Consider the following 27,424-nt stretch of genomic DNA (forward strand, 5'->3'; position numbering starts at 1 on the left):
CTTCAAGGACTTCCACACCAATGCTGGTGCAACACTAAATAAAGCCATTTTTAAAGCACTGTAGATGCACTAATTCTGCATCGCTGACATCCAGAGCTTCCGAACAACTTTCTCAAGAGGCAGTGCAAAGCTAACCCACTGCACATCGCAGCCTACTTCTGATTTTCTTTCAAAATAGCAGCATGTTTTCATCATGATGAGCTTTAGCCTTATTGTGTATGAGCTTTTCTTCCACCCATTATTCAGTTGCTGCTGCTTTTTACATTTAAAAGATAAGCAATTAGCAAGTGAGCTCCATGCATAATGCAATCAACTTGCAACAGGCGGGCTGCGTCCCCCGACTCCGACCGGGGTGCCCAAATCTGCACACAGGAACCTATTTCCTCGATGTCTAACATCAAAAAGGGCATGACATTTACAAATCCAAAGGAGAGCAAGATGAAAACTGAGCAAGTGTCAGACTCATGCTAACAAGCCCTGATGTCTCAGAAAGCACTTCTAAAACAAACAGGTTGCCAGATATCAAGTATTTTTTCTCACTCTGCTGTTTAGTTGCTGGGAAACCACCATTTTTGAGGCATCTCACACCCATTTGCAATTGTTACTTGTTCCCTGACAGAGGTCAAACCTCTGTGCTCGAGTCCATCCAGCAGCGAGGTGAAGAGAGACTGTGATGCTTCAGATGGGAAAATTAGGAGTGGAGACCCGAGCACCCCTCTAGGTGCTGGGCTTTTTAAGACCTAAAGTCAGCAGTCCCACTAATAACCTGTCTTAGCACAGCATAAGGGCTCACGTGGTTAGCACCAGTGGTTAAGTCATCCCTTCATCTCCTCTGGGTGCCCATCTTTAACAAGAGAGGCAGGCAACGGAAGACGAAGAAGCAAAACCACTTCAAAAAAGTGGAGGTAAACCAAAACAAAATGCAGGATTTCCCATGGGAAGTTGTTTGGGCTTGTGTGCCTGGCTGTACAGAAGAAAACTGCACCTGCTCTAGAAGGCTGATTCCTCCAGAGTCACCCATAGGGAATTTCTGATTTATTTATTCTTACTTTTTTTTTTCCTCTATTTATTCATGTAACCCTTCTGGTAGTTTCATCCATGCTTCTGGAGAGCATCCCCATCCAGCCCTCACCATAGAGCATCCCTCACGGTAGTGCTGCAGCCAGGGTTGCTGCCACTAATAATGGATTTAAGAGACCAAAGATCTGTTCTAGTGCTTTTTGTTTCACCTTCTTACAATCGTCTTTGTAGAAATGACATATTAAGCATTTGGGGTTAGTAGGCTACAAAAATCTCCAAGCGCAGCGACTATACAGATGGAAGCCCTCTCGAGCTCATTCCCCTTCACCTTGCACAACCTGTGCTGTCATTCCAGGGCACTTCTATGTTGCAAAGCTGCTATCATGTTTTCTTTCTCATTTTCTTTCTCTTTTTCTTCCCCCTAAATACCCTTTTTTCCGAAATCCACCCTCTTTTCACACTGCCCTGGGATACTCAGATCAGGGCTGAGATCTCCATCAGCTGCAGGTGGTGAACATCTCCAAGAAGTCAATGGCACCCTCGGTCCCGCCCTTCTGCTTTCCAAGCAGGACTTTTGGTGACTCACTCATTTGCACTAACCCTACGCACCCACCAGCTCTGCACCCAGCTCCAGAAGAACCAATATTCACATCCTTACTCAAGGCTGCAGCTGGAACTGTCTGTGTGCACCTCTGGTTTTATGCAAAGAGCTGAAACATGGAAAGGAAAGATCACAATCATCTAGGTTGGAAGAGACCTCCAAGACCACCTAGTCCAACCTCTGACCTAACACTAACAAGTCTTCTCCACCAAACCATATCACTAAACGCAACATCTAAACGTCTTTTAAAGACCTCCAGGGATGGTGACTCAGCCACTTCCCTGGGCAGTCCATTCCAATGCCTAACAACCCTTTCAGTAAAGAAGTTTTTCCTAATACCCAACCTAAACCTCCCCTGCCACAACTTTAGCCCATTCTCCCTTGTCCTATCACCAGGCATGTGGGAGGATAGACCAAAATAAATAGCCAAGAGGTGACAGTGGAAAAGGGTGGGGTTCATGACAGCAAGTTGAACATGAGCCAGCAGTGTGCCCTGGCAGCCAGGAGGGCCAGCCGTACCCTGGGGTGCATCGAGCACGGCATTGCTAGTCGGTTGACAGAAGGGACTGTCCCACTCTGCTCTGTGCTGGTGCGGCCTCACCTCAAGCACTGTGTGCAGCTCTGGGCACCACAGTACAAAAAGGATGTGAAACTGTTGGAGAGTGTCCAGAGAAGGGCTACGAAGATGGTGAAGGGCCTAGAGGGGAAGACATATGAGGAGCAGCTGAGGTCACTTGGCCTGTTCAGCCTGGAAAAGAGGAGGCTGAGGGGAGAGCTCATCACGGCCTACAGCTTCCTCACGAAGGGGAGTGGAGGGGCAGGCGCCGATCTATTCTCTTTAGTCACCAGTGATAGGACCCAAGGGAATGGTGTCAAGCTGCAGCAGGGGAGGTTCAGGCTGGATATCAGGAAGAGGTTCTTCACTGAGAGGGTGGTCGCCCACTGGAACAGGCTCCCCAGGGAAGGAGTCACTGCACCAAGCCTGTCAGAGTTTAAGAAGCGTTTGGACTGTGCACTTAGTCACATGGTCTGAATTTTGGGGTAGACCTGTGTGGTGCCAGGAGTTGGACTTGATGATCCTTGTGGGTCCCTTCCAACTCGGGATATTCTATGATTCTGTGAGAGCTCAGCCAAATTCCAACTGCTCTTGCAGAGATGCAGGCAAGGAAGAGCCGCAGTCCCCTTCGGGAGGTTATAGAAAGGCCCCACCTCCCCTTGTCCTTGAACTTATTTAGGAGGGGATGAAAGACTCTGTAGGGGCCTCTCTGTTTCTTTCCCTATGTATCACACAAAGTTGAATTACCTTTTTGAGGCAGGGGATCATTTTCCATTTCACCTTTATATATTAACTGTTACGATGTGTAAGGGCACCGTGCAGAAAAGCCTTTCCTTTTCTGAGCCTCCTCTCCACCACTGGATCCAGGAACATGGGGACTCAGGCATGTCTCACCAGCACCTTCCCCACATCACAACTGCCACCCAAAACAGGAAAACAAGCCAACGAGGAAGATCCCCAAAACAGTGGTGCCTGAGATGCTAATAAAAAGGCAGACTGATGACTCAGCCACGCTAAGAAATGCAAAGAGGAGTGTATCGTGCACTATTTTTAATGTTTGGATAGCACAAGTCCCACCGCCCACCTCGCCTTGGGCACCTACCACAAACTCAAAACTCTTCCCCAGCCCTTGGCATCTTTCTGCACTTCTTGTCTGCCTGTCTGCAAACCTCTCCAGATGTTTCCAGCACCAGGAGGGTTGTCGTAACAGATTAGCTTATCAAATGCACACTGCTTCCCTTTTTGTGAGACAAAACAAAAAAACACAACACCTTGGCAGATCCTATTGGGACATTAAAAAGAACAAAATATTTCTTACTAACTCCTACACTTCTCATCTCCAGCCCTGAAACCAGTGTTGTTGGCCACATTAACAATGCATTCAGAGATCATAAACTCACCCAAGGCCATGTTCTTGGACTGAGTAATCTCACAGTACTTGGTGTTTAAAGGCAAGCACTCAGGATGCCTATGAAAACCTCTGTTTTGGGATTCTTTTAAATCAAAGTGCCTAATCCTCAGAGTCAGAAAGGAAAGCTTGGAAATCTCATCTCTAGCACTGCCCAAGCCAGAAGGCAAAACATAAGAATTCAAGAGAGCCTTTAACCTTCTGAAAATGATATTTTTTCCTAACCTTCAGCTAAGTATCAGGATTCTTTTCTGCAAAACCATTTGGTGTGTTTTCATATGTAACAACACCCGTTGCTGTGCCAATATGCAACAACTGCACCTGAGTTGCTTCTATGCAGTGTGCCAGCCTGTGTAACGCCCCCAAACCTGCAATTTCTGTGGTTGTGCCTTGTTCCCAGATCTGCTTTATCTTTCCCAAGAAGTGGGAGATCTCGAATCCAGGAGTTGCTCCAAATTCACCTCCTCAGCCTTGGGAAAGGTAAGGCGTGGGGAAGATGGACCCGTAACTCCACCGCACGGCCAACACAACAGCCTTATAATGAAGGATTAGTTCAGAGGGATTAAATCTCCCATAGCACAAGGCATTGCCATCACCCCTAATTTACACATAGCAAGAGAAGGGCATTGTGTGAGGTTCCTGAGCCCTGACTCACAGGTTAATGCCACCTCCAGAACATTATGAGCCACAGATGCTTTAATTTAGCACAAAAATATGCAGGCAGGTTGACCAGGAAGGTAGGTGAATCAACACAGGTGCTGGTGAACTGCCCACCGCTTGGGAAATCAAAGGCAAAGGACTTCCTAGAGCATAGCAGCACTCAGTCAAAAAGGTCTGTGTTCAGTACCATGCTGCAAATCCTGCTCAGGCAGCAGAGCGGAGCGGGTTGGATGCGGGCAGTGCAGGAGGATGCCCAAGAACTGACCGGAAAACCTGTATGCATCAATGGGAACAGGACAAAAGGCAACAAAGGCAGCAAGAACAGTAGGAAAGGGGTGAAAAGGAGATGGGGAGCCAGGGAAAGGCACCTGCAGTGATGCAGAGCAGTAAGGGGGGGGGGGATCTTCTCCAAGTCAGAGGTGCAGGAGCAGGCCGGGAGCTCGTGAGGTAGGAAGGTGCCTGCCAAGCAAGGCAGGAGCATCCATCTGCCCGTCTCTCTCCTTGCTCCGCTTGCCTAGCAATAAAGCCATGACAAAGACTCTGCCCTCCAGCACCATGAAAACACATGATTTTAGAGTCAGGAAGATCATACTTTTAAAGCCTGGAAATTGTATTTTAATTATTTAATGAGAGAGGAGCAAGCAGAAAGCATGACATGTAAATGGCCTCCTACAGCCACAAAGCCACCCCTGTGAAGCAAGGGTCCATTATCTCATTAAAAGGTTGGGGACATTTGTGTCCCCAACCCCAGCACGGAGGGAGAAAGAGGGGTCTGAGAGCAGAAAGGGCAGGAACAACATATAATTACCGCTTCTGACCACATCTGGAAATTGATAATCCTGAATGCAGGGAGAACATAAGAGAAAGCAGAACTACGTTCAGCACAGGGAGAGAAGAGGAAGCATAACTTGCAAAGAAAAAAAAAATGTATTTTTTCAGAAGAAAACCATCAGCTTTGCATGCATGGCTCACCTCAGCCTAACTCTCCCTCCATGGCTGCTTACTCAGTTGAAATATGTTGCTGGATGCATGAGAGTGAGCGTTGCTGCTGTTAATAGAACTCATAGCACCGCACCCAGATGCAGCCCTGGGTGCAATAAGTCATCGGAGACTTGTGGGAGGCTTTGACAGAGGAAATATACAGATGCAGACATTATTAGAAACAGAATGATTGATGTGCTTGATATTATGGAGTGTGTTGATTTTATGGTGGTTTAGGTATCTGGCATTATGTGCACACAATGTCTGAATTTGTCACCGTATGCAGTAAATATTTTAAGTATTGTTTTGCAGTGAATACCTCAAGGCAGGGTGATACCTTATGTTGAAAATATATTCCTGGAAGAAATGATTTTCTGTGTTTTTAGATCAGTGATGCATTCAGCTGAGCAGAAACTGGTTTAAGAGCCCAGTAGATGCTTGATAACCACTCATGGCTACGGGCATCAGGGTAGCACAAGCGGAGCACCCCCAAGGCCACCCTGAACCGCACACATACATCCACACCTTATGCCAGGAGGTGGGAGCACAGGGAACAGAGACCCTTTAATCCCTTAGAGAAGTCCCACTGCAAGTACAAAACTCTTGTAAGAAAGCTGTGGCCACCTGGGGGATGTCCCCTGATGTCTTCTAGAGAGCCTTCCAGGCTGCTTTCCTGCTGCAGTACAGCAAAACCATGGAGCTGTCTGCCTGGTTTTCCATTGCTTTTGGAGGCACATGGTTGTTTCCACTAAATTTAGCAGGGAGCTACAAATCCCCACGACATGGTAGAAGTGTCCTCGCCCTTTCCCATAGGCCATCTCCCTGCCTCCCAGCCGCAAGAAGGGGACCCCCTTTTCCCCCAGCTCTTGAACTGGGGGCACTTCCCAAGGTGAGGTGCAAACCAAAACAGTAAATCTGCCCACCACAAGCCCAGGCACAGGGCAAGCAGGGAAGAGAAAGCAGCCACGAGCTTTGAAGATCCCAAGGGATGGAGCCCTTCCTGGAAGAGCCACTATTGGCCAGGTGAGCCAGTACTGACGTACCAGGGGGAAGATGAGGTTTTATTTTGTACCCTTTCACCGCCAGCCCCAGCACATTTTCATAGATAAGGAAAAGTGGAGTTTTGCATAAATCAGCTTCGTTCATTATCTTTGTTCTTCCCCCCAAAAGTTCTGAGGTTCTGCTAAGAAAATAAACAGAGCCCCAACAGCGTGAAACACTTGGATTTAGAAAAACAACGGGTCTTACTTCCCATTTGAACACAAGTACATCAGTGCTTTTGCTGTCTGCACATTCCGATAATAATCCACATTGCTTATTTCATACTCACCCTCACGACCAGGCAGGCTTATCCTCTGCATAAGCAGTTTCTTCCCTCCCAGCACCTTAAGAAAGCACTGGTGGGAGAAGTTCACTTAAATTTCACTTGTAATTTTGCAAGTGATTGCAGACCTGCTTTCCTGGGTATTTGGGTCACTGCATTGGCCCTCGGGCAAAGTTTGAGATAACTCCATCTCTTCCCACCGCCTGGTTACAGAACAGCGTGAGGGTTTCTCCTCACATGCAGAAGGAAGTTTACAAACGTCTCATTTGAAAACAAGAGATGCAAAACACCAACAACCTATTCAAAGTAACTCTCAGTGACGTTGCCACCTGGATGGAGAAAGATGAAGACTTTTTGGTGGAATAAGACTTTAAAAAGCAAAAGTCCTGGTCAGAACCCAGAGGACCTCATGCACCAGTTCCATGTGACATTGGACAAAACCTGAAGTATCCTCCATAAGGAACACTGTGTAGGATCCACAGCTGCAAGCAGCAAGACCTCTAAGAGACCACAGAAACCAAACCCAGAGCAGGCTGCCAGCACTGCCCAGGGAGATGCTTCCAGTGAGCCTGCTCAAGCCAGAGGGAGGTGCTGCTCAGTCTCCCTGTTTCTCCAAATGATGACAAAAAACAAACACACAAACCGAACTCTCAAATTTATGCAGTCTTTAAAGTGGTTTGTAGCTAAAGGAGTAGCTCTAAGGTCCAGTTGCTCTTGCTTTTGCTCCTGCTCAGTGCTCAGACAGATTGGGGTCCTTCCGCAAGAGTGGGCTGGGAAGCACTGATGCATTAAGTTTAATAAAGCCACAGGATGAGGTTATTTATTTCTGTCAGTAACACATGTTGGGAGCATATGAAAATTTACATGCCCTAAATGAGACACTTTCGTTCATTACATAAATTTATTACAAAATCCATAGTGAATTCCCTATCATGGATTCCCCTTCATTCCAGCTGCTGAGATGCTTTTCAAAGGCAAAAAGAAAAAAACCAAACCACAAAGGTTTCAATCTTTTCCAGTCATATTATGCAACTTTTCTCCCACACTGGCAACAGTAATTCCTGCTTGTGAATCACAGCTAATTATATTATAATAGGCCATTCTTCTTGATTTAATATAACATATGAAAATCACTGTGTGAACGAGTGTGGTCATAAGATTAGTAACAGCTCGAGTTCTTAATTTATGTTCACACTTTATTATTGAAAAAATTAAAGCTCAAGGGTGTTGAGAAGGATGCTTTGAGTTTTTCTTTCTTTCAGAAGTAAATTACAAAATTGGGGAGAGGGGAGTGGAACAATCAAAAACAAATTACAAATACCTGTTCCCACTGCATGAAATTACAGCGCTCGGGGTGATGATAAAACACAGAGAAGAATTCCCAGAACTGCCTAAGAGAGAAATGAATCAGCTGCAATAGCACCGAGTTTTGCAACAATAGGGTTCCTGATGTTCCAAAAAGATAGAAGAAAAGTGTGGAGAAGACGTACTCCCAGCCACAGCAGATTCACGGGTTGCAGAATAGCATACAAAGAGAGAGAATTATGGAGAAAAGGAAGTTAGAAAAAAGGATAAACGAGTGATAAAAACTGCAAAGGGGAAAAAGAGAAGAAATGCAAGGGGAAAAAAAAATAAAGGAATTGCTATCAAACAAATAGGCAGAGGGAAGCAAAGCATGAAGAAGCATCCCCCTTGCTAAGCCCTGGCCAAGCCTGACTGTGTTTTTAAGCTTTTTGAGGCCAGCAGTTAGACTTTTTTAGATTAGTTTTTAGATTTAGTTAGATTCTTTTCAGTTAGCTTTTTTTTTTTTAAAGCATGTGCAATCCATTACAAGTGGGATTTCCATGGCCCCACCTGTGCCCATGGCAATCTCCATCCCTGCAATAAGAAACAAGGCCCAGGAGGCTCAGGATAAATGGCTTTACCCTCAGCTGCACCCAGAGGCAAGGACAAACCATGGCAGCCCTCAGGGGATAACAGTCTCCCTATGGCCCTTTTCATTAAGGAAACTCTCTCAGCATCTCACAAAGGCATGGGGGCAGCAGGGAGCCCATGTCTGACTTGTTCCCTTCCTGCGGCCCTGGATTTCCACTGTATTTATTTAACCTCCCCACACCATTTTGCTTCCATGCCTACATAACACAAGAATTATTATTCTTTGCATTCTGTACATATCAGTAGATGGTCGGAGGATCCTGAAGCAATTTGCAAATATTAATTAAGCCTTAGCAGAATCCCTGAGTGGTAGGTAACTGCAATTATGCCCCTAATTATATTAATTCTGCTGTAGGGCAGTAAGCAATTATTTGGAAACTATTATATAACTAAACCAAACCTATGTTGATGATTACATGTTTAGCATGCAACTAACAGGTATTTCATTTCCTGACTGATGGCTTTGGCATAAATGAAAAACAAAAATGCATCTGGGGAAAAAAAAAAAGGCACTGAAAAGCCCTGCCAAAAACCCTCCTTTGTTTCTGCGGTCTGATTCCCCTCTTCAGATGCACTTGTCTCTCCTCTCAACAAACACCATGTCTATGCATCCAGAACAGAGGGTTTCAGTCCTACACTCCAGCCAGGGACAAAATAGGACCAGAAACTGGAATAAGCTCAGAAGTTGCATGCTGGTAGTGGGAAGACCTTAGCTGAAGGATCTCCCCACTGAGCAGGTCTGTTCCCTTCCTCTCTGAAATAAGTCCCCATAGTTTCACCACAAGCACTTGCCCAGGCCATCTTAAAACCTATCAGTGCCCAAAGCTTAAGCAGTTGCTTGCACCTGGAGCCACATCAAGAAGCCTGGAGGCACGGCTGGCAAAGCATTCAGGAGGATATGGCAGCAAAAGCACTGCCTTTGCTTCCCAAGTTCAATATATTCAAAATAAAGTCAAAATATCCCCAAATTGGCCAAAAAGGTGCAATTGCATCTCTCCTTCCCAGCGCTCAGCCCACGGCACATCTGTGCTGACCGCCTACAAGGAACCCCAACGCCAAGGCCTCCTCCTGCTGCAGGCCAGAGCTTCTGGCCTCAGACCAAGAGAAAAAGCGACTGAAACACAGCCTCCACCCCAGAATGGCATTTAACCCTCAAAGACATCCTCCACAGCAAGTTCTTGAGATGCACTGCTACCCAGAGAAAAACACCGAGGGGCTGTGAAGCCACAAAATATCACAAACCTCCTATTTTCTCCTAAATTAGCCAGGCAGAGCACATCTCCCAGCTGCCCCAAGCAGCCTCACCCTGCCCAGCTGAAGAGCTCAGACAGGAGCCCGGGCAGCGCACCTCCACATCTGCCTGACAAATTCCACCGCAGCCTTCCCAGCGTGGCGTATTGATGGAGCTCGAGGACATTAGCGCTGACCCAGCAACGAGGCACATTCCTCAAATCAGTTTTATGCCAGCCTTTAAAACCCAATGTCATTTTTCAAATAAAAAAATAAATAGGCGAGAGTCAGAGAAGCTTTACCAGGCCAAATTGATTATCCGCAAGACAGTAAAGGATTGTTCCCACAGTCTGTTCTTGATAGCTTGTCTCTGGCAGAAGACCAATTAGGCAAGTTTTTATCCACCCTCACCCCTGAATCTTCTCTTCAGCTCGGTCAGTGTTTCTCTGCTCCATCCCAAACACATCCTCATTAGAGGCAACCTCCTCAAAGAGGCACATTCAGCTATCATGGCCATCCTTGGCTTGGACAACTTACCCAGCTCTGTTTGTCTTTCCTCGTAAATCAAACCCTGCAGTCATACCTCTTTTATTGCTGCTGTCTTGCATGCTCTCCTCAATCTGTATTTTTCTCTTTCAAGGAGATGCTCCAGAGATAGAAGGTGAACAAAATACAATTGTGCTGCAATTGCATATTATCTTCCTCATCGCTGTGAGGATGCTGTTGTGCACTGTGTAGAAAGGCACCGGTAACATCTCTATCTGAAACATGGTCCAGTAAAAACTTCTAAAAACATTCCAAGAGAAGAGTTTTCAAAGAATCTGCACTTTCCAATGGGAACGTACTGTGGGAAATTATCAAAGAGTTCTGCTTTGACTATACAGTCTACACCTACGGAAAAGATGAAAAGCCAAGAAAATGACACCAAAAAGAAACCTTTTCTGAGTGTTCCGTCTCATGATAAGTTCTAACATAATACCATTAAAAGAAACTCAAACCAAGTGCCCCGGGAGATGGGAGGTCTGACTTTCAGCTTTATTTAACCCACGTCCTCCTGAAAGCTGGAATGGGGAAGGAGGGCCAGCTCTGGCTGGAACAAAACAAGCACCTTCCCCATGCCACATGCCAAGAAGCACAAGGCACTTTGGCAGACAGCCACGCTGATGAAGATTAGCGCATCAAAGGGCTAATTTCAACTCCAGGAACTGCAAATAGCAAGGAAAATGGGAACTCCTTTGCACCAACTTGTGGCACTGCAGAGCCAAGCTCTGCTTGTTCCACCACGCTCTGGCTGATTGCTCCCTGCACCAGTGGCTGGGCATCTTAACTCCTTCGTGAGCTCCTCTGCTCACATCCTCCTTTCTGCTGCCTCTCTCACTCAACCCGTTGCCATCCCTCCACCCAGCAGCAGGGAAAAAAGCCGGTACAAACTCAGCTGCAGCACTAAGGTGACATTTGTCATCTGCTGTAGTCTATTAATCCAAGGAGACAAGAAAAATTAGGCTATCTGCTGAAGAAAGACAAAGCAAAAAAAACCACAAACAAACAGAAACCCCCACAATAATAATAAAAAGGACTTGGGTACCCACATTCCAGCAACATCCCATTTCAGAGTCCTACATCTGTGATAATAAAATGCTTTGCAGAGCTGCTGGCTACCTCTGAAGGAGCTGGTTCTCCACAAGCATCAAGCTCCTGACGAAAGCTCCCAAATGAAATAAGACGAGAGAACAAGCCCAGAGCCCAGGCCATGCATGCTGCCCTGCCCAGCTCTTCTCACTCTGTGGATTTATTCAGGAGCTCTTGAAGTGCCCAGAGCACACCCACTCTCAAAGCGCTCACCCTGCACAGCACAGCACCAACCAGGTGATGCTCCTTGGTCTCTTCCCCTCTTTTTCAGCAGCTCAGCACCCATCTCCCACCCAGCCAGAACCCAGGAACTGGGAGGCGACCTCAAAGCATGTGGGAGATGAGAGCCCAACAGGGAAGCGCTTTCAGGGAGCAGAGGTTCACCTCCTCCTTGCGGAGACCAACACCAAAACGCATATCCCATTCCCCAGTTGACCATTCTGCCGAGCCAGCTCATTTCAATTTTTATTCCCCAGCCCAATCACAGTCCTAAGTCTCAGCTCAACAACCAACTCTGCAGAAAAGCAGGAATATCTGACTTTCGTGCAGGGAAAAGCAGACCCAAGATTACACTAAATCTCCTCAAATCTCTCTTTGGAGCCATCCCATCTTTCGCAGCAAGCATCGTTGCTTGCTGTACTTGGGCAGCACCTAGCACAGCTCAGCCCTAATTTCTCTTTGGATCCTTTCATGCTAACTAACACAAAACTAGTAATATTACTTGATGTCACTGCAGTCTGGTGAGGAGGGAGAGCGTGGACTTGGCACTGCTGCTTTAATGAGCAAGACTGAATCCAACTGGCTCCACACATTGTCCCTTCAATGGCACCCATACAAATCAGGAACATATTTAAAGCTTCAGCCCCACATCAGCATAATTAAAGGCAGCCCGCTTCCCTTCCAAAAGGGACAGCAAGCCAGATTTAAGTTATGTTTGGAACTGGCATGAAAAAAAATAAAACCTAGCAGAATAGCAGTCTAAAAGGGACTGGGTAAAACAGTTCGTAGTACAGTGAGCAAAATCCCCAGGCGAAGCAAACCACACACACGTGCTAAAGTTACTGTGCCACTGGCTACAGCAGTGTGAGCCCCGGGGCTGGCAGATGCTCTGAGCTCACAGTGGAGACGTGCCAGTAACCGCCCGCAGCCACAGCACAGCCCGATGCAAACCCAGCACTGCAGCCTCATTAATTTAGTTTGATGAACATCAGCTTCACGCTGGACATGGCTGATCATCTGGTGGGAAAACATCAAAACAAAAGGCCATACAACAGCATTCTTTGGGCAGAGGAGTATTTTTAAAAACGTGCAGACCTGCAAGAAAGCAGCACCCAGGGCTCCATACAATGATTATCCCATGAAGTCCCTGTTCTGGGAATAAACAAAAGCAATTCAAAACTAAACAGCGAGCAAATAAAAACCACTAACGGGTATTGACCACAAAGCCTTCAAAGCTGCCCCATAAATCAGAGCCTTCACAGAGCTGCAGGCAGAGCTGAGAGCAAAGTCAGCTGCCCTCCGTGCAGACCACACCACGTCCCCTTGCAACGGGCAGGCAAGGTGACAAGTTTTATCCTGGAAGTTCTTAAATCAGGATGAGGCAATTAGCGCATAAATCCCAGCCCATGTGGTGTGCTAGAAACTTTCCCACAAAAAAAGAAAAAAGAAACAAAAGACAAAGACAAAAAGAAATCAATACACACAGGGCAGGACAACCAAGATAAATATTTTGGAAACAAAAGAAAGCTCAGCAATATAAATCAACACCCAAATTCGAGTGATGCAGAGCAAAGCTTTTGTCCACTTAATCCTGATACCCAGTTACAGATAGATAGGGCCATTCCCGCACAGGAAAGCAAACACCATCTTTAATCATTAAATCGCCCAGTCCTGACAGTTTTATATTACAGATTGGAATAAGTTTCTGAAGGACGCTAACTGCTCAACAGCTGCTTCCCTTAAAGCCTCTTAGGGTGGGAGCTGAGCACTTGTGTGCCCATTTCCTCACGTAACAGCCAAGTTTGTAGCTCCAGGTGTGGAAACGAGAGACCCCCTCACCGACCAAGGGGCACAAGACCTCATCTTGCCCCTACACAACCCGCCTCATCCCCTCACCCTGGCTGCCTAACGCTGCACGTGGCCAAAAAAAGCCAGCTTGCACAGGCAGGAGAATAAGTCAGAAGTGAGTGCTTGTAACTAAGCTCAATGCGACTAATTTTTACCATCTGTCCTGCAGCATCAAGCTCCACAAATCAAAGCAACCCCCCCCCCCCCAGTCACGTATATTGGGAAAAGCAACAAATCGACCCCCATGCATTGTTTTTGCTGTGTTTATTCTCATGTAACCCTTTTTTTGTTTGTTTTAGAAGCACGGTTGCCACACTAGCCTGATGATACACAAAGCAAGCTTGAAAGGAGAGGTAATCTCTTGCATGAGATGCACTAAGGGAGTTGCAAAGAAAAAAAAAAAAAGGACCAACTTTCATGCAGAACCTTTTTTTCTGCTTCAGATCTAAGGGAGAACTTGTTTCCTCCAAAACACATCTGTTTTGGTCTTCTGCTTTTTACCCAATGGAAGTCACAACCCTACAAACATTATCTCACCTTCTTTTTGAGGCAGAAAACCTCTTTGGAGCATCCAAGCAGGTATAAGAACTGCAAAATACCCTTCACGCTGTCATTTATTCAGTTTGCATTTAATCTTTTTCACCTGCTTTCTTCTCATCTGTACCCAATCCAAGCCAAACAGGTTTCCTGTCCCTCCTAGTTCAGGAGAAGCCGAAGCTCAGGTAACCCAGACCCCAAGGGATGCTTGGGGCTGCCAAGCTCTTGACCCTTGCAGCAAACCCCAAACCCCAAGTTTTGGTTGCAGACAATGTGCACTGGGCAGTGAGCTCTCTGGACACCCTGAGCTCACAAAAGCTGTTTTAACATCTCCCCAAGAAGTATTTCTCTCTGCTTGGGATCCACGGGTGGAGAAGCTCCTCAGCCTGCGTTCAAGGACAGTGTAGAGGTCACTGCTCTTTGCTCTAAAGCCCTGAGGAAGGAGGACGTGTTGCAAAGCAGGGAGGTGGCACTAATCCCTGCCTTTCCCTCCCAGCCTCCAGAGGCAGCTTTTTCAACCTGTGCAGGATGGTGAGCAATCACAGTGCTTAGCAGTCCTCCTGCGGAGCATTTAGCAACCAGCTACATCAAACAGAGCCTGTGTTCAGCAGGTGCCCCACTGTCCTTTCACCTATACCAAGCCAAAACAGCACTCCAGGCTTCATGTTTCTTGGGTAACAGGATTCAAAGTCACCCTTCCATGCTCACTACAACTTGGAACACGAGTTCATTAAAACCTGCAGCTAGGGCCCTGTGACACCAAACAAACATCAGCACACTTGTGAAAGGGGGAACTGAAAATGAAAGGCAGCCTTCCAATAGGGCCTATATCTGCCTATTCCCAAATTTCCTTCTGCCACTGAACTGCTTTGCAGACTCGTCCTGCTAGAAAGGGCTTTTCTCAATGTTTTTTATTTATTTTTAAGTTTTAACAAGTGTGCCATTTCTGCTCATCTTTTCAGCAAGATATGCTAACTCAACAGTCCCAAGAAGCTCAGATCATCCCACAAGGATTTTCTCTCTCCATCCCTTCACAATCTAGCAGCTGGTGAGGCTGATGTGACAAGTCCAAAGGGATGACAACTCTTGGTTTCAGGTATGTGTCTCAGGCAGCACTTACAGAGCAGGGAATTTCAACTCCTCTCCTGCGTGTGGAGCAGCAACAGCTCAAAACTAGTTCTCTCACTCCAGACACCAGCACTAACAGCAGCACGGGTATTTAATCACATCTCTCTCTCTCCTGGCTATCCGTAGAGATAAGAAGAGCAGAATATTCCAGCACAATGAACGCCCAGCTGCTATCAACAAACTTTAAAAAGGTCACTAAAAGAGTCCAGTCCAAGCTCTCATTTAGAGCTCCTGCAACTTGCAAACAGCCCTGCAGGAATCTTTTAGGCAGATTATACTGGTGGTGGCTCACAAAGCATGGCACTCAGTTTCAGGGTTTGACCTTACAGCAGAGCGCCCATGCATTCTCCTGCCTTATGCACAAGGGCCCGAGGGCTTTCTGGAAGGTAAAGGCAGCAGCTCCAACTAGTAGCTCATTATTTGCCAAACAAATCACACCACACAACTCCACACAGCTGCACAGGGAAACTCAGGAGAAATTCACTGGGCAGCAAAGAAGCAGGCACCAAGTGAGCATGGGCTGCCCCAGAACAGGCCCAGGTGCCAGCCCCACTCCCCCCCCCCCCCCCCCCCCCCCGACATAACAGAGCTGAGCTAAGTCTCAGCCTGCATCTGCAGACAAAGTTCACCTGAGGAAACTTTGCTTCCCAGCTGGGGATGAAAAAAGTTGAGATACAACTATGCTGGAAGCAACAGGGAAAATGTCACTGAAGCATCCAAGAGAGCTGCAGCATGCTTTTTCTTTTCCAAATTAAAAAGAGCAGCAGTGAGCCCCCACTTCCCGCTGCTGATGGCCTAAGTTAGCCTTTAAAACAGAAAGCAGCAGCTTTGCTCCAGAGGGGAAATAAATATCAGGGAGCTTCCCGGGCAGAGAGCTGCCACGGAGCCAGAGCGTTTCTGACCCGGGTTTGCAACGAGAACTTCGCCGCCGCTGCTGCCATTCATTGCCCTGTTCGGGGGGGCTGTGCAGGGAACCGGTGTCCCGGCACAGATTTCGCAGCCGTGTCCCACCTGCGTCGCTGCCAAGCCCGCAAGCGTCCTCCCTCCGTGCAGCCCCGCGGAACGGTGCAACGGAGGGCGTGGAAGCAGAGCGCGCAGCCCCGCGGGCGTGGGGAAAAAGCGCACCGAGGGGGAGCCCCGGAGGGGCGAGGGGGAGCCGGGGGCATCCCGGGGCGCACTCACCGCGGAGAAGTTGTGGGGCCCGCAGAGCTCGCCGCGGTACTTGCAGGACAGCAGCATGTCCTCCAGCTGGTGGCCCAGGCGGTCCATGAAGTCGGCGCTGATGCCCTCGTAGTGGCGGGGCGGCAGGAAGAGGCGAAAGTCGGCCAGCTTGGCGAACCACCGCAACCTCGCCTCGTCGCCCCGCAGCAGCTCGGTGAGCAGCGGCCGGGCCGTGCGGTTGGGCAGCAGCAACCCCAACCAGTGCCCCGCGTAGTACAGGTCCCCCTTGGAGAGGCGGGGGAAGCGGAGCGGGTTGTTGTTGCACAGAGTGACGGCGGGGAAGAGCAGCTGGCGGCTCCACTCGCTTCGCACCTGGGTGTGCGACGGGAAGGAGAGCCAGTGCAGGAGGCGGTTGGAGGACCAGGAGAGGAGCAGCCCCAGCGCCGTGCAGAAGGCGAGCACCCACAGCGCCCGCCGCGGCAGCGCCGCCCGCCGCGAGCACATGTGCCGCAGCCCGTGCAGCCGGCTGCGCAACGGCGGCGCCCGGCGCCCCCTCGCCATCGGCGCTCCCCGCCGCCTCCCCCGCCGCCGCCGCCGCCGCCGCCCGGGGCTCAGGGCGAGCAGCCCCGCTCCATCCCCGCTCCCCTCGCCGCGGCCGGCAGCGGCCCCGAGCGGCGGGGGGAGCCGCAGCGGGCAAGCCGCCGCGCCGGCCCCGAGCTCAGCGGCGGGCAGCAGTTCCGGCAGCGCGGCATGCCGGGCCCCGCTGCTGCTGCTGCTGCTGCTGTCGTCGCTGTCGCCGTCGCCCCCCCCCCGCACCGCCGCCGCTCCCCGCGGGGGGCAGCCCGGCCGGCCGCCGCTCCCCGGAGCCGGGGGGGGGGAGTCGGCGCCCGCCGGTACCTCCGAGCTCCGGTGGGGCTCCGGGAGCAGCCGGTGCCCCCCTCCGCGAGCCGCGGGACCCCCCCCGCGCCTCCGGCGAGCCCCGCTCCGCCGCTCAGCGCCGACCCCCGGCCGCGCTCCGCCGCTCCCCGTTGGCTCTCATGCCGCCTCGGCCGGGCCCCCGCTGGGAAAAGCCCTCCGCGACGAGGAGGAGGAGGAGGAGGGAGAGGAAGAAGAGGGGGCGATGCTTCCCCCAGGAGCAAATCCCGCTTCCCGGGCGACTGCGGCGGCCAGCCCCGCCACTCGGCGCCAGGCGCGCTCGGGAGGCGGAGGGAGGGTGCTCGGCCCCGCTTCACCGGAGGAGCCCCCTCCTCCTCCCCCTATTTATCCCCCTCAGAGCAGCGGGGAGAGCGGCCCCACTCGCAGCCCCCGAGCGCCACCGGCCTTAGCCGGGCTTCGGAGGGGTTCCTCCCTCCCTGCTCCTCCTCCACCTCCTCCACCCGCCACAGTTTGTTTTTCCGATTTTCAGCAGCCCCGGGGGAAAACATGACATCACGGGCTGAAGCAAAGCCTCTAGAAATACAGGCGAGGTTTGCTGCCTGCTGCTTGCACCGGCCGTCTGCTGGGGGAAAGGAGCCAGTTGCTCGGGGGCTGCTTTTTGCTTCCCGTAGAAAAGCAAATGCACGTTCCCACAGTGCATGGGGAAATGCATCTCGGGGTCCCCCTTCCCCAGTCCCTGCTCCCCACTTGCCCGTGTCCTACTGAAGCTAGCACAGGGGGGGCACAGGGCTTGTTTCGCCCCACATCGGACACAGGTGCACACAAAAGCCCTGTCTGCAATGCCTTGGGGAGACAGCAGACACTTGGGATGTATTTTGGCATCTCGCTGGGGTTGCTTCGTTCTGATCTCTTCAAAGCCGCTCGCTGTTACCTTCATTTAGATTTAGAATAGTACTAAGCAGCATTCCTATAATTGTACCCAATTAAGCTCTAAGTGGTGATAACTGCTTCGAATCCCTTCTGATGTTTTGTCTCTGAATTCATTTTCCATTGTATTTTGATCTGCTGCGTATTTTTACCCAACAGATGGAGCCGTCACAGCCTGGTCAGCCCCAGCCTCTTTCGCAGAGTTTCCTTCCACTGTGGCAAGAGCTGAAAATGTTCAGCTCCCGTGCCTTGGTGTGGGGCCCTCCCAGAAACGCCACTCCTGGCCCTGGGGCCACAGGAAAATGTCCTCGAGGGGCCTCAATCTCATGTGGGGGTCCCCACATTGGGGCTGCTGGAGCAGGGATTTTCACAAGCATGCGGACACAGGCTCGGCTTTCCTGCCTCAACAACATGGACAATTTTCAGTGCCTCTGCTCTTCGTGTGCTTGTGTCCATGCCCTGCACAAGTCCTACTTTTTTTTTTTTTTTTTTTTTTTTTTTTTTTTTAACTCCTACCCATAAGTCCAAAATCCCTTTCAGATCTGGAAGGATGACCATGACCTTTCTTAAACTGAAATGGTACGAAAAAGGGACAGAAGTGACTGCGTTTGTTATGACATGACTTCGAGTAGCTTCTGTTAAGCATCTCAGCCTTTTCCTCCTGCTTGTTGAAATCAGTGGGAGCTTTTCCCCTTGGCTCACTCACAGGATAATAAACATCCAAACACCTTTGCCATGAGGCAGTCTGAGGTTGTTTTACCCACGACACAATGACACAAATCTAAGGTTTGTGTCGGACTATAAACATCCTCAGATAAACCCTTCTCCAGCAGCATTACCACTACCTTGCAGCACAGAGGGGCTTGAACAGTGCCAGGTGCTCTGGCAGTGCCTGGGCTGTTGGTTGTGCCTGGCTGGAGAAACACGACACAGCCCTGGACCTGGTCCACTTGCTTATTTCCAGCCTCTTCCCCTTTTGTACCTGTTTGTACCTGTTCTTTTGGTGGGGCTAGCTTAGCAAAAGGGGATGTACAGGACACAACAGTTGGACGGCGTGAAAAACTGCTTTCTTCCCTCATATGTGCCCACTCCAAATATCCACTCAAATTCCCAGCTTTATTTATCAGAAAGAAGCAATTTTAATTATTCGTTTTTTTAAACAAGAGAAAGCCGATGGTGGATAGGAGTTGGATGAACAAGACCAACCTCACCCTGAGCTGAAACTCAAACACTCCCCACGGAAGTTCTCTGAAGACAAAACCTGACCACAAAAAGCAAAGCCTGCACCAGCTGGCCTGGTGTGCCCAGCCCAGCCACACATCCTTCAGAAACCATTTCCATTTCTTTTTCCCATTACCAATTCACCCGTGTGAGTCCCAGTTGCTTCTTTACCCAGCCATAGGAGCTTACAAAGCCTATTGGACTCAATGCATGGAAGGAATACTACAGCTGGAGCCTATATATGTTGCTTACTAGCCAAAGAGTCACTTTTTAAATTATCCTTTTTGGGAGGGTGAGGTTGCTACTTCCGCTGAACACCACAGTTTGGACGGAGACAAAACTGCATGGGAGAAATTCAGAGAACCATTTCAGGTGAATCTTGCTGTTCTCCCCCAAGACATAACATGAATGCCCTCAAAAGATACAGAAAAGACAAATAATCTGAAGTTTTTCTAAACCAAAAGCATTGCCCTCTTGAAACTTCATTTTCACTTCAAACATTTACTCAGGTTAAGACAAAAAGGATTAAATAAAAGCTTTGAAAGCCCTGTAAAGTAAATCATAATGCTTTCTTCCACCTGCACCCTTTGAGTGTTATTTAACTCAAGAAGAGAGCAGAAGAAGGGAAGGTTCAACCCCAAATGCTTTCCCCTGGCAAGCTGAGAAACCCACAAAACCATGCCCAGAGCCCTGCAGCCCCCAGGGAGAGTGAGATGCTGAGTTCAGCGCTGGGGTCTGCAAATGTGAATTTGGCTGCAGTGTTCCTGAATCCTCTGGGCTGGGCTTGAAGGGCTGTGGTTTCATCCACCCGTGTGAACCCCAGGTGATTTATGGGATTTAGCCCGTTACTCAGCTCTGTGTGCAGTTCCTGGCGTCCAAGTGGGCAGTGGATTTCCCAGCAGAAGTTGTGCTTCCATCTTCCTGCAGCGGTTAAATCAGGCGGCAAGATTGTGGGAAGGGGATGATGGTGCAGGACTGTCCAGCACCTCGCAGCATTGTTTTTCCTACTAGTAAACCCCATGGAAAAGGAAGGGCTTCATGTTAGCTCTCGGGAGCTTAAACCAGGGAGAACGACTAAACAGGAGGCTCTGAAAGGCCAGTTGTCCCCAAGCAGGGTCTTCAAGTCACCTCGAAGGGACCCCTTTTCCCCCGCAGGAGCATCCCCGGTGCCACTGCAGAAGGGGCTGCAGCACGCAGAGACCCTGGGGCAGATGTGATGGAGCAGACTGGTGGATCAAAGACAAACCTGCTCCTGTTTCATGTTCTGTAAACAGCAGTCTTTCCAGAATAATGAGCTGCTTTGCCTAACTGCTGAAAAAAAAAAACCCTGCTGAAGCCACCATGTTATGAGAAAGTCATAAAACACTTGGAAATAGGGGTTTCCATGGAAGCTGCCATCTCAGAGTTAATTCTATTACTGCTGCCTCAAATCCCATAGTAAGCAACAGAACTGCTCTGGTGCAATCTGAGACCAGCACAGCTTTGGGGAACCTGCAGAGTGCTGCCACCCCAGAAACACTGCCTTTATTCCAAAGTGGTTTTATTTTCTTTGGTTTGTTGGTTTGATTTTGTTGTTATTTATTTATTTATTTATTTATTTTCATTGCAAGCAAATTATTGAGCTTCCAGCTGTGAAATTCTCCAAGTTAATTGAGTATTCTCAGAACAGAACCCTCCGAGGTACAGTCCTGCGCTACATCTGTTATAGGGATTTTCTGGGTCTGCAGTGTTTTGGGGCTGCATGTGTTTTTAACATGGACAGATAAAATATTTAATCCATGAAAAATACAGAAGGCACATAAATAATGTCAGTAGCCTATTTCTTACTCTGCTGCGTGCACTATGGCATAGGTAGAATAGTAAAGCCAGCTGAATTTTACAACTCTGTTTCCAGATTCAGAAATATGGAAACTTCTGATACCTCATTTTCTGTGCCTTGTGTCTGTATTAAGAGAGAGAGAGAGAGAGAGAGAAAAATCAAACAAATGCCCAAGTGAGCAAAGACGCCGCTGCTCTTTCAGGGTTTATGCTGACACTCGCCAAAAAGCAAATAAAAGTGGGGTTTTCTAGGTGACAGTGAGCTGCTAAGGACTGATTAGGAAGATTTTAGGAGGTTGCTGGGAGGCTGGCTGGGGCTGCCCCAGGGAGGTGCCACACTCACCTTTACAGCAGCTGGGATGCCTACGTTTGAAAGGATTCCCAAAACAGGTCGAGCTCCTTCTCCCCACTTGTTTGGAGGGCACAGCATTATCAGCATTATTCGTGAACTTTCACTGAAGGAGCAGAATGGTAATATATATCTGTATGTACATATATTTGTCTGTGTAAACACATACAGATTCCTTCTGCAGGTAGAGAGGAGGAATGATTTTCATCTATTTTAAACTTCTCAGCTGGCACTCTCTCAATTATCTCACTTTTTTTTTTTTTCTTTTTTCTTTTTTCTGTTTTCCATTTCACCACTGAAGAAAAGAGGAGAGGGAGTGAAACAAATGAAAAATACCTCTGGCTTTATTAAGAACTAATTTTAACATGAATCCTTCTGAGCAAATTAAAAATCCAAAATCTCCCAGCCTCTTAACATCAGTAAGCTCTTTTTTTTGGTTGTTGAACTCAAGAAATCTGTCAACTAGTGTGGGGCATCCCATAGTGACCTGGTCAGAAGGGAACACAGAGACAAGCCATCTCCTGCTGCACAAGGTAGCCCTGTGGCCACCTTCCTGCTGTCCAGAGCTGTCAGGGATGAGCAGAAGCCTCCCCTCTGGTACTGGGTTGCAAAGTTTGAGCCCAGATGTGGTGAAATATTGAGAGAGACAGAAAAGGAGGCTGGCACCTGACAGCTGATCTCTTGGTACACTTCAGCCGTGTTCGCTGGCCCTGCCGGAGTTACCCTGCGTCCATCCAGTGCAACACAAAGCACCAAGAAGAGAAGGAGAAAGCAACACCTTGAAAAAGAAGACGGCAAGACTGCAGGGAGGGGAGGGTCCACAAGACACAGCCAGAGGCTGGACAAATTATTCCATCTCATCCTCAGGCAGACAGAAAAGAAAGTTGAACATTAGCTGTGTTTTGAAGAGCGAGCTTGTGCTCCTGAACTTTGAGCCTTGGGGATGCTTTTCACACAGTGGTTCTGCAACTGTGTTTTTTTTTTTTTTTTTTTTGGTGTTGTAATTTCTTTTCTTTTTCCTGTATTTAAGGGGATGAAGTTTGTTTGGAATTGCCCAGTGTTTTGCTGGGTGAGCTCCTGCTATTTTAGCTCACACCTTTGTTTCTGAGGGGCTGTACAGCGCAGGAGCATGTTCCCTCTCCTTCGGCAGGAGCGCTGCTGCTGCTGCGTCACTTGGGTGTTTAATCACGCTCCAGAGCTTTTTACTGCTTTGTGTACACTGCCACAGGAGATGTTCTGGCTTGATTAAAAAAGAATCAAGGGAAAAAAAATAAAACTACACTAAGCTCACTTTGCTATTCAGATCTGTGTAATTCGGGGCTTTAGTCTGGAGCTGTGAGCAGTGAGCAGGTGGGAGAGATGATCCATGGGGGCTTTAGACCTCACCTGCACCTTCAAATGTGGGAGTGGGATGCTGTAGGGAGAGCAAAACTGAGTCCAGATCTGTGGGAGGAAGACGCCAGCTCCCATGCCTTGGGATGGTAATGGTGGGTGCTCCCTGGACACAAGCCTGGAGTGTGAAAAATGGCTGCTGGGTCTCTTCTGAACTTTGTCTCAATGCACTCAAATGTCACACCCTAAGGAGCAACAGCACCTGGAAAATGGGACCCTCAATCTTCCCAGTGGAAATTTGGGGCTGAACGTGGCAGCAGCCCCTGTGGTCGTGTCAGAGCCAGGGCAGGGACAGGACTCACTGGAGGAATCGTGGTGAATATTTCATGTCACCTCCTCTGTCTGGAGAGAACATTCGCCTGCTGTCTTAATTCCAGCCTTCCTGCCTCTGCCGAACCCTTATTTCTCCGGCTAAATTTACTGGACCTAGCAAATACAGATGAAAGCCGCTCTGTGTTTAGATGCTGAAGTGGCCTGGAAATTATATCTCTCACAGGGAATTTTGCTTCTAAATCAAGTTAAAGGCGCAATTTCTTAAGTTAATATTTATTCTTTGTCTTTCTGAGGCATTTGAAGACCCTTCTGGGAGCCAGGTGGGAAACAGCTCTTTCTCCTCTTAAGCCTGTTGCTATTATTTCAGATATAAATGAAGGCAAAGAGGATGTCACAGCCCTGTTCTTTATAGCATCAAGGAGGGAAGCAAGAAAAGTAATTCTTCAAACACTAGAGCCCAACTTGGAGCCCAGCTCTGATGGGATATGAGGGGACAGTCACCTCTTGCATGAAGCAACATCAGCCTTTCATCCTGCACTTTGGCATCTGCTTTATCTGCTGCATGAGGGTCTTCTGCGGGAAAGCAAGTCTATAACCAGCTGGGCCAGTTCGGGTTCTCCCCACAATGGCTTTGATGACAGTTTTTAGGACCGAGCAGCCTTGGACCAGTCCCACAGCCAGGATCTGACCCAAGTGTCCCCAGGTCTCTTTGTTACTGGAAACAATTTGTAGCACAAAGCATTGCAAAATGATTTGCTGCTGCAAAATTTCTGCTTTAGGGTTGTTATTTTCTTCTTTATTAATGAGCAAGTGGCTCTGAATGGAATGCAGAAATAGCCAGGGCAGGAGTCAGAGGTTGCAGCATGAGCGGTCACCTGGAGAAAGACGTCTTGAGGACTGGCAGAGAGGAAAGCACACGGGCCGGTGTTTGTGGGCTGGGCATGCACGCAAACCCTCATCCTGACTCACCCACCAGTGCGCTCTAGCTGAGCGCAGAGGTCACATTGCAAGAAATCAATAAATACAATTATTATAAAACCTGCCAGTCTACCTGAGGGATGCATCTGGAGGCAGCAGAAGGCAGAGCTCCAGCACGCTCAGCTTTGACCTAACTCTGCTCCTGTCATGTTCGCCCCGTGACAATCAACTCCCAGGGTGCACAAGCTGGCAAGGCAGAAGAGCCATCCAGCTGTTTGCAGATATCTGGGGATATTTCCCCAGGAAAACCACCCCTTTCTGAAGAACGAAAAGAATCCCTCACTTTGTCAAAAACAAACAAACAAACAAACAAACCTGAATTCCCATTAAAAAAAAAAAAAAAGAAATCAGATGAAGCATTTTGACAGCCCTGAAATAACAGACCTGCTCCAATTCCTTGCAATTTCAATGGGAATTTCAGCACAGCGATTCCCATCAGAGGAAATCACCGGCACTTGCAAACTCTCCCGACACCAGCAGTTCCTGCAGAAGGAGAGCTGGGGGGCTTGTACCTTTTCACTGGCTGGCTATGCTTTGACCAGGACTGTCCCAACCAATATTCCACCCGTCCTTGCCAGGGGATGCCGGGCAGGATGTGAGCTGGGGCAGGTGAGCGCTACCTGCAGGGCTGCCAAGCAGTAAGGAGCCATCTAACGTTTCTCTGGCAGGCTAATGGGTGACAGCAGTTGTGTGGGAAGACTAATGGAGAAAAGGTTTGATAAAATAGAAGCGCCATCCCTAAGTTTTTTTTTTTTTTCCCTGATGCTTTTTTGCAGTTACATAATTTTGAAATGACATTGATTTAAAAAAAAAAAAAAAAGAAGAAAGAAAAAGAAAAGAAAAACCACCACTGGGAAACTTTGAACACTTAGGGTTGAATTCTGCCCTCGTTGGCAGAATTTTGGATGTCCTCCCCCATGAACTTAAGGGAAGAGAGCATCTCACAAGATGGGCTGAGCCCTTGCACCTTGGGACGTCTCAGCGGTTATATGTTTCTGGTGCTCAGACCCTCACAGGTGCCTCACGCTCACCCGTGCAAAGCCACCTTTGTGCTTCCTGTGCCGTGTTGGAGGATGCCTGGGGGATTTTAGCTCCCACCTGCTGTAGGGGATCCAGCCTTGGGGTTGGCTTGTAAGAGATGGAGGGAAAAGATGAGGATGATGGTGTGTGAAGGAGCAGCACCAGTGAGTAGTTGGAAGCTGTGAGCTGAGGGTGAGAACCTCATCCCTGGTTCCCCAGCACCAGGATGGGCTCAAGGCTGGGTGGCAGCCGGAGGAACTCCCCTAAAAGCCTACTGGGATCGCTGGACTCTTCCAAAAACTTCCATCGAGTTGTGAGCTGCCCCCGGGGCACAAGGGGAAGGCATCAGTGGTGTCATGCCTGCACTGAGATGCGAAGCTGGACACCTTGCTCTGTGCATCAGTTTCTCTGCCCAGCTTTGCTGTTCGGAGCTGCAGGTTTCCAGGCAGAGGCTGGCAGAGCTGGAAGCACAGTGGGACCTGGCTGAGGTCAGCTCTAGCCAGGATCCAGCCCCTAACACACCGTCCCCTATCGCATCCTAGCTAGTGGAGACTTTATTAATGCTACATTGTAGGCTTCAGTGTTTGTTTCATCTGAAGGTGGACTTCTTTTTGTGCTATTAAAAATACATGTTTTCTTCTTTAATGGGAAGCCAAAGTGAAGGGAGTCCTTAGGTGGGAAAATCCCCAAAGAAATAAAACCACAGCAGAAAGAAGGCTCCTCCAGGGAGCCAAGCCTAGCCTTCCCTTCCCTTCCCTTCCCTTCCCTTCCCTTCCCTTCCCTTCCCTTCCCTTCCCTTCCCTTCCCTTCCCTTCCCTTCCCTTCCCTTCCCTTCCCTTCCCTTCCCTTCCCTTCCCTTCCCTTCCCTTCCCTTCCCTTCCCTTCCCTTCCCTTCCCTTCCCTTCCCTTCCCTTCCCTTCCCTCCTCTCCCCTTCCTCCCCTTCCCCTTCCCCTTCCCCTTCCCCTTCCCCTTCCCCTTCCCCTTCCCCTTTCCCCTTTCCCCTTCCCCTTTCCCCTTTCCCCTTTCCTTTTTCCTCCCCTTTTTTCCTCCCCTTTCTGGTAGTCCCCATAAATACTGCACACATTCATGTTCATAACTCCTCCTTCCCACTGTCTCCTGCTCCTAAAGCCGTTGGATGTGAGCGCAAGGTGGGGGCACACGGCGGTTTGGTGCTTCTCTGAGCAGTGGTTAATGGACTGGAGAATCCTCTGGGATGACATGTCAATGCTTTTTGTCTTGTTAAGGCTTTTTGTGTTTAAAGCCTCCATGGAGAGCTGAGAAAAGTTGACTGGAAACAAACACAGCAAATGCTTTCAAAAGGAAAGCGCAGAGCTGCTGTGTGCCCTCTCTTGAGCAGTCCCCTCCACGTTCTCCTTGATGTCAGCAAGAAATTCCTCCTGCTTCACATGATCTGTTTTAATTTTGTCATTAATCTTGTAAACAAGGTGCTCCTAGGATGCAATTTTTCTTCTGCCAATGTACCGGGCTTTAAAATCAGGGGAATTAACAGATCCCATCTTCTTTACCCCCTTTGCCAGGACCAATTTTTTTTGGTGCAAGGAAAGGTGATGGCAGTCGAGGGTCTTCAAATAAGGGGGAATCGGGAGCTGGAAGTCTGCCAGCTGGCAGAACGTGCTCCTAAAAGCCTCCTGAAACTTCTGGAGGAAAAGCAGGACTGTTTGTTTTCCTTCATGCTGCTCCTAAATATTAGTGCAGCATCCTCCCATATTCCCCATTTAGCCCCTGGAGATAGTGACGTGAGAGGTTTTATCACATCTCTGACAGCAACAGGAAGGGACTGAGATGAGACATTTTCATGTGGACACAAAAAATCCTTGACTATGTTCCTCACGGTGGGTGTTTTTCATGACAATAGGATTTTTTTCTCACATTCATTGACATTGCATTATGCAGTAAGTCCCCAGGGAACTGTTCCCAGAATAATTGCACAGGACAAATAAGCAGTATTTCCAATTTATTTTCTTCTGCTCTTCCGGATGGAGCAATGTGGTGCTTCTTTGTGATAATTGGAAACACCTGATGCTGACCTCAGGAAAAGAAGGAAGAATTCAAAATACTGAACTTAGAGCCAGCGTGTAGGGAGACTTGGCATACTGTGCTTGGAAAGCTTAGCCTGGGACAGCTTGGATTGCTCTCCACAAGCTCCCTGCATTCTTGTGCAGAGACCCAGCTTTTAGGTAGAAACTCAGTGCTGGGCTGCACGCTGTTTTTGGGGAGGTGTCAGCGAGGACCAGCCACCGTCTCAGCTGCAGGTCTGGGGGATACAAGCTCTCCACCTGTCCTGCCCAGTTAATCCTCCCCTCACTTCTCC

General features: G+C 48.8%; 1 protein-coding gene across 5 annotated transcripts in view; it reads right to left on the reverse strand.

The window, feature by feature from the left end:
* ASIC2 (acid sensing ion channel subunit 2) overlaps positions 1-27,424 on the reverse strand; it is a 514,654-nt gene that overhangs the window by 80,109 nt on the left and 407,121 nt on the right. The window contains exon 1 of one of the 5 annotated variants that reach the window (XM_040536493.1): positions 16,259-16,813. The exons of the other annotated variants lie outside the window; for them this stretch is intronic. Coding sequence (XP_040392427.1) covers positions 16,259-16,798 — 540 coding nt within the window. The 5' untranslated portion in view covers positions 16,799-16,813. Of the gene's footprint in view, positions 1-16,258; positions 16,814-27,424 lie in introns of those variants that run through there. 5 annotated transcript variants of the gene reach the window in all.

This window comes from Cygnus olor, chromosome 25, assembly GCF_009769625.2.
Source record: "Cygnus olor isolate bCygOlo1 chromosome 25, bCygOlo1.pri.v2, whole genome shotgun sequence".
NCBI classification, from domain to species: domain Eukaryota; kingdom Metazoa; phylum Chordata; class Aves; order Anseriformes; family Anatidae; genus Cygnus; species Cygnus olor.